Source organism: Erythrolamprus reginae, chromosome 6 (assembly GCF_031021105.1).
Source record: "Erythrolamprus reginae isolate rEryReg1 chromosome 6, rEryReg1.hap1, whole genome shotgun sequence".
NCBI classification, from domain to species: domain Eukaryota; kingdom Metazoa; phylum Chordata; class Lepidosauria; order Squamata; family Dipsadidae; genus Erythrolamprus; species Erythrolamprus reginae.
Window position 1 is genome coordinate 96,278,376 of NC_091955.1, and position 12,545 is coordinate 96,290,920.

General features: G+C 39.9%; 1 protein-coding gene across 1 annotated transcript in view; it reads left to right on the forward strand.

The window, feature by feature from the left end:
* The first annotated feature begins 2,494 nt into the window (after positions 1-2,494).
* Positions 2,495-12,545, forward strand: part of LOC139168794 (uncharacterized) — a 36,809-nt gene continuing 26,758 nt past the window's right edge. Inside the window, 1 exon segment of the mRNA XM_070754495.1 lies at positions 2,495-3,115. Coding sequence (XP_070610596.1) covers positions 3,058-3,115 — 58 coding nt within the window. The 5' untranslated portion in view covers positions 2,495-3,057.

Sequence of the window (12,545 nt, forward strand, 5' to 3'; positions counted from 1 at the left end):
CTTGATTATAAAGGGGAAAATGGGCTGACCACCGTCTTGTGATTTGCGTCAGGAGATAGGCCGCTGACGTAAAAATTTAAAATACTTGGGCGTCCCAATGGAATCTTCCAAGTTCCATCAAATCCATTATCCACACATGAACTTTTAATGATGATACTCTTCATTTTTTTCCAATAACCTCGTGCAACTTTTTTAAAAAGGGTTTTAAAAATACAAGTACAAATATATATAATATAAGGTGCCATCCATCTTGTTTAGTTGGTATCTCAAGTCCTCAACTTTGCAGCCAAAATAGACGGTCGTAAGTCACGACGGTCGCAAAGCAGGTCGCCTGCTCGACGTTACGATTTTTATTTTTATTTTATTTTTATTAGTTTTTAAAGACAAAAACAAAACACAGTGATCACAAAAAACAAGAACGAATATGCAAGGAAAACATTGAACATGAAAATGTATTTACCGTTATATATCTGATTCTTTGGTTTCTCCATTTTTGTTTTAATTTACATTTATCTTATTTCTCACTTTCCATTAATCCAATTGTAAAATTTGCCCCACACAGTATAATATTCTTCTTCCTGTTTGTTCTGTAGCTCTAAAGTGATTTTGCTCCATTTTTCGCATTCTTGTATTTTTTAAATTACTAATTCCATGGTTGGTACATTTTCTTTTTTCCAATTCTGTGCAAAAATGAATTGGGCCACCGTTAATACATCTACTATTAAGTAGTAATTCACCTTTCCCTATTGTCCTCTGATTATTCCTAATAAAAATGTCTCAGGTTTAAATTCTAATTCAAAGTTTACTATGTCTTTAACCATATTTTGGACCATAATCCAAAATTTCCTTAATTTTGTAATGAAATTTTAATTTTAATTTTTTTTTAAGCGGCCATTGTTTACATAGAAACATAGAAGTCTGATGGCAGAAAAAGACCTCATGTCCATCTAGTCTGCCCTTATACTATTTCCTGTATTTTATCTTACAATGGATCTATGTTTATCCAGCATGTTTCAATTCAGTTACTGTGGATTTACCAACCACGTCTGCTGGAAGTTTGTTCCAAGGATCTACTACTCTTTCAGTAAAATAATATTTTCTCCCGTTGCTTCTGATCTTTCCCCCAACTAACCTCAGATTGTGTCCCCTTTTTCTTGTGTTCACTTTCCTATTAAAAACACTTCCCTCCTGGACCTTATTTAACCCTTTAACATATTTAAATGTTTCGATCATGTCCCCCCTTTTCCTTCTGTCCTCCAGACTCTACAGATTGAGTCCATTAAGTCTTTCCTGATACGTTTTATGCTTAAGACCTTCCACTATCTTGTAGCCCATCTTTGGACCCGTTCAATTTTGTCAATATCTTTTTGTAGGTGAGGTCTCCAGAACTGGACACAGTCTTCCAAATGGGGTCTCACCAGCGCTTATTTGGACTTATTTGGACAACTTGAAGATATTTGGACTTCAACTCCCAGAATTCCCCAGCCAGCGAATGCTGGCTGGGGAATTCTGGGGGTTGAAGTCCAAATATCTTCAAGTTGCCAAGGTTGGGAAACACTGGTTTAGCGAACGCAGGCCATCGTTAAGCAAATGTCTAATAACCATGGTAGGCAAAAGTTGTTAAGCCTTTTTGTGTGTGAATTGGCTCGATGTATTAACAACAAAAATGAATGAATTAACAAATAAAGGTCGTTACACACCAATTAATTAGACCACCCTGGAGCATTTTGGAAGGAAACCAGAAATTGGTGCCAGGTTTATGCTAACAAAAAGTTCTCAAACTTTTAAATAAATAAATAAATAAATTGCTGGCCAGTTGCTGGGCCAATCATATGACTGTCCAAACTTCAGGTTTTAAAAGTACCCGTGGAGGATTCCGTCATAATTCTGATTTAAGCAACTGGTTGTAGATTGAGAACTACGGTACTTTTCCCAGGCTTTGGTTCTCACCTTTTAAAAAAAGAAAAAGGGAGAGAAATTAAACTAGGTTAGATGTTGGAGGGGTGGGGCGGGATTGCATCAGGAGTCACTACCTCCAAAAGTTGGTTAGTACCGGCCTAGTACTTATGCCCTAAACTTTTTTGCAACAAACTCCGTTGAATTTCATCTTGGCTGCTTGGAATAAAAGGGAGGGAAGGTGGATTTTGAGCAGGAGTTTTCCAACCTTGGTTATTTTAAGACCTGCGGACTTCAGCTCCCAGAACAACACCCCCCCCCCAACCAGCAAAACATCTGCAAGAAAGCAACCAAGCTTGTACTCCGTCCCTCGTCCTCTCCACCAACCCTACTCCTAGCATTGATGAAGTTGGGTCATGAAAGGTCTGAGCTCTATAGCACAACCAAGGTTTGTGAACACACTGGCTTAAGTTAACAACTTGGGCTGAGCTTCTCCCTCCTTCAGCTTCCTCCCCTCCCTTTTCTTCCTCCTCTTTCTCTTCCTTCTCCTTTAATGCGCACAAACCCCCCCTCTCTCTTGGAGCAATGATAATGTTCCCCAGTTGGGTCATGAAAGGCCTACAAGGAAACCACAAAGCTCAGAGAGCACCAAGGATATCCCTTTTCACTCCTTCTACTCTTCCACTTCCTCCACAACCACCCCACCCTTCTGATGATGTTACCTGGTTGGGTCATGAAAGGTCTGGAAGGAAGCCATCAATCTGAGAGCACCAAGGACCCCCACAGCCCTTCCTTCCTTTATTCCCTCCCTTCCTCTTCATTCCTTCCCCCCTTTTCCTTCGTTCCTGCTTCCCTTCTTCCTTCCTTCCTTTCCTTCCTTCCTTCCCTCCTCTCCACAAACCCTCCTCCTCCTGAGACTGATGAAGTTCCCTAGTTGGGTCATGAAAGGTGCGGAAGGAAGGCAAACTGAGCTGCAGAGGTTCTCCCCTAGCCCTTGACCCCCTCGTGGGGAGGGGCCGGCCGAGAGGGGCCCTGCCGGGCTGCCCTTCCCCGCCCCCGCCCGCCTTGAAGAGCCGCCGCGCACGTGCCGCCCTCGCCCCGGGAGCCGCCACACCCGCCCCGGCTCCGCTCGCAGCACCAGCCCCGCCGCGCTCCCCGGCCATGTCCCGCGAGTGGGAGCTGGACAGCCGCCGACGCCGCTCCACGCAGGACGGATACGGTGAGTGCCCCCCCCTTCTCCGCTTGCCTCCCCCCCTCGCTCCCACGCCCCCCTCCTCCGGGACTACAGAGCCCATCGGCCGGCCGCTGGGGAGAAGGGGAGAGGGAGTCCAAGGCGGGGGGGGGGGATTGCGAGGAAAGTGCCTGGCTGGGGTGGGAAGGCGGATGGGCTTGAGAGTCCTCCCCCCCCCCATGACTGGGGAGGATGGGCGTGGGAGTCCTGCACTTAGTTGGGAGGCGTGAGGGTGGCTGGGAAGCATGGGCGTGGGAGTCCTGCCCCCACCTGGTTACCTAGCTGGGTCATGAAACGTCTACAAGAAAACCACTAAGCTCAGTAAAGACCAAATATGGATTGTGGGATGCTGCGTTTGGCTTTTATTTAAGGTTAGTTGTGGTCTTTATTTTATTTTATTTTATTTTATTATATTTTATTTTCTTACTTGCTTATTTTTAACTTGTATGCTCCCCAACCCCCAAGGGACAGCTTACAACCAAAACTAATAATTGGTTGTTGTTTCTATCCTGTTTTAACAACCAGCCACCCAGACTCATGTCTATGATATTGACATGTAAAAACCTTAAATACAAAACCAATCTAAATAATTTCATCTGACAGTCATGAGAAACATTGAATCTAAACTGGCATATACATACACTGCTCAAAAAAATAAAGGGAACACTTAAGTAATAGTCTTCGGAGAGGGGCGGCATACAAATCTAATAAATTATTATTATTATTATTATTGTTGTTGTTGTTGTTGTTATTATTATTATTATTATTATTATTATTATTATTATTATTACCCATCCTAGATCTGAATGAATGAAATATTCTCATTAAATACTTCGTTCTGTACAAAGTTGAATGCGCACAACAGCCTGTGAAATTGATTGTCAATCAGTGTTGCTTCCTAAGTGGATGGTTTGATTTCACAGAAGTTTGATTTACTTGGAGTTATATTGTGTTATTTAAAGGTTCCCTTTATTATTTTGAGTAGTGTGTGTGTGTATGTATGTATATATTTAAAAATCTAATCTAAAATGTAAAGACAATTTATAAATGGGGTAAAATATCCAATATCAGTGTTTTGTAGGGCAAATGGGGAAAAAGCACAGCCCCGATATTCTGTCCTATGATGTCTCTATTTTGAAAGTTTAACCAAGCGTTAAAATTAAATTAGCACAGAGAAACTAGAAGGACAGTGGGGCAGAATTTGGAGAAAGTAGAACTGAAAAAAAAAACAATTTAGAGAGAGAGAGACAGAAAGGGAAGGCGTTAGAATAACAAGCGATATCGGTTTCCAAGAATTTAATGTGCTTTTTCGCACATTATGAAGGCTTCTGTTTGGATTCATCAGCCTTTCTACTTTCATTGGGATTAAATTTGCGGCTTCAGGAATATTCTTTCTTCTATTGTGGTCATTAAGTCAAGAACTTTATCGAATATGAAATAAATGTCTTTATTCAACATTTTGTATGAAGTACAGTAATAAAAGCTGGGATAAATTAGAGGTAGTCCTCAACTTGCGACCACAATTGAGCCCAACCTTCAGCGTTGGGTAAGTGAGTTTGCCGTTTTGTGACTGTATGACTGTCACTTGTTGCTTCTATCCTAAGATTTTTATTAATATTGATTGTTTCTTCATTGCTTATTTGAACCCTATGACAATCATTGTGTTGTACCACTTGATTCTTGACAAATGTATATTTTCTCTTATGTATACTGAGAGCATCTGCACCAAGACAAATTCCTTGTGTGTCCAATCCCACTTGGCCTATAGAGAATTCTATTCTGTAAAGAATTCTATTCTATTATTATATTTATTATTATCCTATTATCGGTACATAGAGTTTTTTTGCCACAGTTCGGCTGCAGATCATGGAGAAACATTCTTGCCCACTCCTTACTCCACGTTGTAAGTGACCTCACCAAGGGAGTAGGCCAGGTGTGGAGTTTTCCACCCCGACGTGCCGTTTGGGACCTTCTCCAGATAAAGCCGATCTTAATCTCGACCGCGTGTCTTCTTCAACAATCCCATGCTAATCCCACCGCTGGTCACCTTCCCCCTCCATTCAAGGTGAGCAGGCCAAAAAAAGGTCCCATCACGTTGGAGGCTTTGAACAAATGAGATTACAGTTGTGGTTGTGTTCCTGCTGCGTCAGATTCTGTTTGCATGTGTGCGTTTTCTTGTTTTCGCACCTTATCTAGAAAAACAGGCCTCACCTAAAAGGTCTGTCGAGATTCTCAGTCATTGAGGTCAAGGGGGTTTCATTTCCAAACCACAGATAGAGTTTCTAGTTTTTCTTTTTCTTATGAAGACGTTTCGCTTCTCCTCCAAGAAGCTTCCTCGGTTCTGACCGGATGGTGGAAGATGGAAGGAATGATACTCCTTGCAGACAGCTGGTCATTTGCATCCTTTTGGAGAGTTGTTGAGGCCACTTGGAGGTTTCTCTGGGTCCTCAGGGTCACACCTGAGTGGGGCAGTTTTTTCTTCCTTCTGGAAATCCATTCTTGCACCCACACCATTCCAAGGGTTTTTATCCAAAATTGTACGGCTAAAAGTCTGTAGCGATTCTCGGTTATCCAGGTCAGGGTTGTCCCAAAGGTGCTTTTTTTTCAGGAGGAAACTGGACTTTCTGGTGTGTTTTTTTTTCCTTTGTAGAGGTTTCGCTTCTCAGTCAAAAAGGAGTAGGAACAGATTTATTGGGGGAAAATTGCAGACTACAGATTAGACTGGAACGGAGCAGAACGGAAAGGAATAGAATAGAACAGAATCTTTACATAGAATAGAAGAGAAGAGAATCTTTATATAGAATAGAATAGAATATAGAATAGAATAGAATAGAATAGAACAGAATCTTTACATAGAAGAGAAGAGAACCTTTATATAGAATAGAATAGAATATAGAATAGAATAGAATCTTTATATAGAAGAGAAGAGAAGAGAATCTTTATATAGAATAGAATAGAATATAGAATAGAATAGAACAGAATCTTTACATAGAATAGAAGAGAAGAGAATCTTTATATAGAATAGAATAGAATAGAACAGAATCTTTACATAGAATAGAATCCTTATATAGAAGAGAAGAGAAGAAAATAGAATAGAATAGAACAGAATAGAATCTTTACATAGAATAGAATCTTTATATAGAATAGAATAGAATCTTTACATATTCTATATAAAGAACAGAATCTTTATATAGAATAGAATTTTTATATAGAATAGAAGAGAAGAGAATCTTTATATAGAATAGAATAGAATCTTTTCATAGAATAGAATAGAATCTTTACATAGTATAGAATAGAATTTTTATATAGAATAGAATAGAATTCTTTATTGGCCGAGTGTGATTGGACGCACAAGGGATTTGTCTTTGGTGCAGATGTTCTCAGCGTACATAAAAGAAAAGAGACATTTGTCAAGAATCATGAGGTAAAAAACATTTAATGATTGTCATAGGGTACAAATAAGCAATCAGGAAACAATATTAATATAAATTATAAGGATACAAGCAACACTCATGGAGTCATAAGTGGGAGGAGATGGGTGATGGGAGCGATGAGAAGACTAATAGTAATAGTAGTGCAGATCTAGTGAATAGTTTGACAGTGGAAGAATAGAATAGAACAGAACAGAATATAGAACAGAATATAGAATAGAATAGAATTCTTTATTGGCCAAGTGTGATTGGACACACAAAGAATTTGTATGCAAATGCTCTCAGTGTACATAGAAGAAAATGTACATTTCTCAAGAATCATGAGGTAAAAAAGACTTAATAATTGCCATAGGAGTCGAATAAGCAATCAGGAAACATTCAATATTAATAAAAATCTTAAGGATACAAGCAACAAGTTACAGTAACAGAGCCATCAATGGGAGGAGATGGGTGATGGGAACGATGAGAAGACTATTAGTAATAGTAATGCAGCCTTAGTGAATAGTTTGACAGTGAAAAAATAGAATAGAACAAAACAAAACAGAACAACAGAATATAGAACAGTATATAGTACTGTGTTCAGTTCTGGAGACCTCACCTACAAAAAGATATTGACAAAATTGAACGGGTCCAAAGACGGGCTACAAGAATGGTGGAAGGTCTGAAGTATAAAACGTATCAGGAAAGACTTAATGAACTCAATCTGTATAGTCTGGAAGACAGAAGGAAAAGGGGGGACATGATCGAAACATTTAAATATGTTAAAGGGTTAAATAGGGTTCAGGAGGGAAGTGTTTTTAACAGGAAAGTGAACACAAGAACAAGGGGACACAATCTGAAGTTAGTTGGGGGAAAGATCAAAGGCAACATGAGAAAGTATTATTTTACTGAAAGAGTAGTAGATCCTTGGAACAAACTTCCAGCAGACGTGGTTGATAAATCCACAGTAACCGAATTTAAACATGCCTGGGATAAACATATATCCATTGTAAGATAAAATACAGGAAATAGTAAAAGGGCAGACTAGATGGACCATGGGGTCTTTTTCTGCCGTCAGTCTTCTATGTTTCTATGTTTCTATATAGAATAGAATAGAACAGAACAAAACAGTACAGAACAGAATATAATTCTTTATTGCCCAAGTGTGATTGGACACACAAGGATTTTTTATGCAAATGCTCTCAGTGTCCATAAAAGAAAATGTACATTTCTCAAGAGTCATGAGGTAAAAAAGACTTAATAATTGTCATAGGGGTCGAATAAGCAATCAGTAAACAATCAACATTAATAAAAATTGTAAGGATACGAGCCATAAGTTAACAGTCCTACAGTCATAAGTGGGAGAAGGATACGGGGACCATTTGCACCACGTTGGAGTCCCTGAGGAGACAGATAAACCTCCAAGTGGCCTCAACGACCCTCTAAAACAGTGATGGGGAACCTTTTTTGGTTTGCGTGCCAAAAGGGGGTGCACATGCCCAGCCCCATTCTGTCTCTCATGCATGTGCACTCCTCTGCGCTCCGCATGCTCACCATCTCCCCTCAGCCCGTCCCTGTGCATACGCACAGGCCTCACTGAAGCCTGGGACAATGGAAAAAATGGGCAAACCGGACGTTTGGGGAAATGGTCTTCCGTTTCAACTGTTGTGTTGTTTTTCGCCCTCTGGAGGCTTCAGGGAAGCTTCCCTGAAGCCCCGGAGTGCAAAAAACAGCACAATGAGCAAACCGGAAGTCAGTTTTTCCAAACTTCTGGTTTTCCTGTTAGGCCATTTTTCGCACTTTGGAGCTTCAGGGAAACTTCCCTGAAGCCTCCGGAGGGCAAAAATCACCACAACAGGCAAAACGGAAGTGCATTTTCCTGAATTTCTGGTTTGACCGTCTTTTTACTGTCCCAGGCTTCAGTGAGGCCTCTGGAGGGCGAAATGGCCTTTCCCAAGATCGAAAATCAAATCACATGCCAGCACGCGCAGGTGTGCTGGAACTGACATAGGGCAACGTCTCACGTGCCCCCCGATATGGCTCCGCGTGCCACTGGTTTGCCATTATGGCTCTAAAAGGACACAAATGATCAGCTGTCCACAAGGAATATCAATCCTTCCCCTCCCCATCATACCGTCAAAGCCGAGGAAGCTTCTTCAATAAGAAGCAAAACTTCTTCAAAAGAAAAAATAAGAAGCTCCAGTTGCCTCCCGAAAAAACACCCTTGGGCCATTTGTAAGTTCTGGTGGGCTTTGGTGGCTGCTGTAATGCACTTTGGTGGTGTTTTGGCCTGTATCACCAATGTTCCCTTCGTCATCAAAATTATGTTATGTTGTGTTGCAGAGAGTAGGAGGAATCCCAGCGACCAGTTAGGTCCCACAGAGTGGGCCTTCTCCGGGTCCCGTCAACTAAACAATGTTGTTTGGCGGGACCCGGGGAAGAGCCTTCTCTGTGGTGGCCCCGACCCTCTGGAACCAACTCCCCCTGGAGATTAGAATTGCCCCCACCCTCCTCGCCTTTTGTAAGCTCCTTAAAACCCACCTCTGTCGCCAGGCATGGGGGAACTGAGATACTCTTTCCCCCTAGGCCTTTCCAATTTATGCATGGTATGTTTGTTTGTATGTATGTTTGGTTTTAAAATTAGGGTTTTTTAGTTGTTTTAGTATTGGATTTACATGCTGTTTTTATTATTGTTGTTAGTCGCCCCGAGTCTACGGAGAGGGGCGGCATACAAATCCAATAAATAAATAAATGAATGAATGAATGAGTAGAAACAAGACCTGTAACAATTCCAGCATTAACCTGGAATTCGTCTACCCTGACTAGTCCTCAGTTTTGTCACTGATTTTTTTTTTCTTTCCGGCAATACCATACTAAATTATATTTTCCCTGGCCATTTTCTCTTCTCCTCCCTCAGGTGGTCTGAAAACATCTATTTTCGGAAATATTGCTCAGGATCCTGGGCCCATCAATCACACAGCTGACAGGCTTCATTCCTCTCACCTCCCTTACAAAAAATTATAACTATTTGGCACTTAGTTGTGGCAGAAAACGCAGTAGGAGCAGTAGTTCAAAATAAAGGCAGCCTAAGACCCAATCAAGATTTTATTTAGATTTAAATCTGTACATGAAGTCCTTGTTTAGCGACCGGGATTGGTCATTAAGCGATTGCTAAACGAAATCATGACGGTCCTTAAGATCTTACTTCTCTTTCTCTTTGCTTTAGAGGTGGTTCTCGACTTACGACCACAACAGAGCTCAAAATTTCTGTTGTTAAGTGAGACATCGGTTAAGTGAGTTTTCTCCCATTTTACGACCTTTCTTGCTTCCATTGTTGAGCTGCAGTTGATAAGTTTGTAACCCAGTTGTTAAGTGAATCTGGCTTTTCCCTGTTGTGTCTGCTTTTCAGAGGGTTGCAAAAGGGGATTGTGTGACCACCCAGGATGCTGGAACCGTTACAAATGTGAGTCATGTCAAGTGCCTGAATTTTGAACATGTGGAGGCTACAAAGGTCATAGCTGTGAAAAAGGATTATAAATCCCATTTTTCAGTGCCATCGTAACTTCGAATGGTCACTAAACAAACTGTTGCAAGTCTAGGACCATCTCGTATAGACTACAAAGGTTGCAAATGCGAGGAACGGTCACAAAATTCTATTCTATTCTATTCTAATCCTATTTTCTATTTTTTTTAAATTTTCTATTTTCTGTTCTATTCCTATTTTCTATTTTCTATCATTTTCTATTTTGTATTATTTTCTATTTTCTATTCAATTCTACTACACTCTACTCTATTTCCTTTTCCATTCCATTCTATTCTATTCTATTCTATTTTATATTCTACCGTATTTTTCAGAGTATTAGACGCACCTTAATTTTGCGGGAGGAAAATAAGGAAAATAATCTGTTTACCAGGTATTCATCTGGCTAGCATCCTTAGTCTGGTCAGTTTCAGCACATTATTTTATCCCCTGATTAGAAACATAGAAACATAGAAGACTGACGGCAGAAAAAGACCCCATGGTCCATCTAGTCTGCCCTTTTACTATTTCCTGTATTTTATCTTACAATGGATATATGTTTATCCCAGGCATGTTTAAATTCGGTTACTGTGGATTTACCAACCACGTCTGCTGGTAGTTTGTTCCAAGGATCTACTACTCTTTCAGTAAAATAATACTTTCTCATGTTGCCTTTGATCTTTCCCCCAACTAACTTCAGATTGTGTCCCCTTGTTCTTGTGTTCACTTTCCTATTAAAAACACTTCCCTCCTGAACCCTATTTAACCCTTTAACATATTTAAATGTTTCGATCATGTCCCCCCTTTTCCTTCTGTCTTCCAGACTATACAGATGGAGTTCATGAAGTCTTTCCTGATACGTTTTATACTTCAGACCTTCCACCATTCTTGTAGCCCGTCTTTGGACCCGTTCAATTTTGTCAATATCTTTTTGTAGGTGAGGTCTCCAGAACTGAACACAGTACTCCAAATGTGGTCTCACCAGCGCTCTATATAAGGGGATCACAATCTCCCTCTTCCTGCTTGTTATACCTCTAGGGATTAGGGTTTTTAAAAAAACTTTATTCGGAGAGAGTAACAATGAAAGAGCTTGCAAGCCAGTAAGAGCCGGGAGCATCATTAGCATCTGGTTAGGGCTGGAAAGAAACTTATTCGAAGCAACTTAGACCAATGGGGGGGGAAACCCTGCAAAGACTTAGGGCTTGGAAAACATTCTTTTCAAAGAGAAACAATGAAAGAGCCTGCAAGGTAAGAGCGGGGAAGATCGTTAGCAGCTAATTAGGGCTATAAAAAAAGCTACATTCAGAGTATAAGACACACCCAAATTATCAGTCTCTTTTAGGGAGGAAAAAGGTGCATCTTATATTCCAAAAAATACGGCATATATTCTATGTTCTATATCCTATTCTATATTCTATATATTATATTCTTCTACTATTCTATTCTGTTCTCAATAAACATTCTAGTCTATTCCTATTCTATTCTATTTTATTCCTATTCTATTCTCAATAAAGATTCTATTCTACTCTTATTCCATTCTATTTCATTTTCTATTCTGACCTCTTTTCTAATCACTCTCTGTATTTTGAAGAGCCACAGTCCTTGTTTATCTCTTAGGTAAACACTGGTGCCGATAACAACCTTTTGACCGAATCTGGCCGGGTTTGTCTGTGTTTTAGTTTTTCCAAAACTGTTTGCAGCCGTGTTCGTTCCTCTGTTTGCAAAGGGCAGGGCCTTATTATGTTTTTGCTGGAAAACCACAAAAGAGGGGTGCGGCCCCGGAATCGAATTCCAGCGATCCTCAGGTAGATGCTCCTGGGCAGTTCACCAACAGGGCATAAAATTGAAATTACACGATATAGAATATTTATTTCATTATGTACAGGTGGTCCTTGAGTTACAATAGTTCAAAGTTACAACGGTATTGAAAAAAGTGACAATTTTTTCACACTTTTGACCTTTGTATCGGGACCCTGAGGGTCATTCGGATGCTTGGCAACTGCTTCAAAGTTATGAGGGTCACAGTCACGTAATCCCCTTTTGCGAACTTCTGACATTCAAAGTCAAGCGGGAAACGGATGATTCACTTAACAACGGGATTGGCTATTTTATCAACTGCAGTGATTCAATTAACAATGGTAGCAGGAAAGATGGTAAAATTAGCAAATATCTTTTTAAAAAAAGATTTATTTTTTATTTTTTCCTACCATACATCAAATAATTACATCCATATAAACCAAGCACAATAATAATAATAATAATAATAATAATAATAATAATAATAATAATGATGATGATATATTAGATTTGCATGTTGCCCCTCTCCAAGATAAATGTGTTTTGAAAGTTTTTGGATGGATGAGATTGATGGATGGTAGATGTAGACAGACAGATAGATAGAGAGATAAATTATAGATAGATAGATAGATAGATAGATAGATAGATAGATAGATAGATAGATAGATAGGATGAAGAAAGATAGATGATA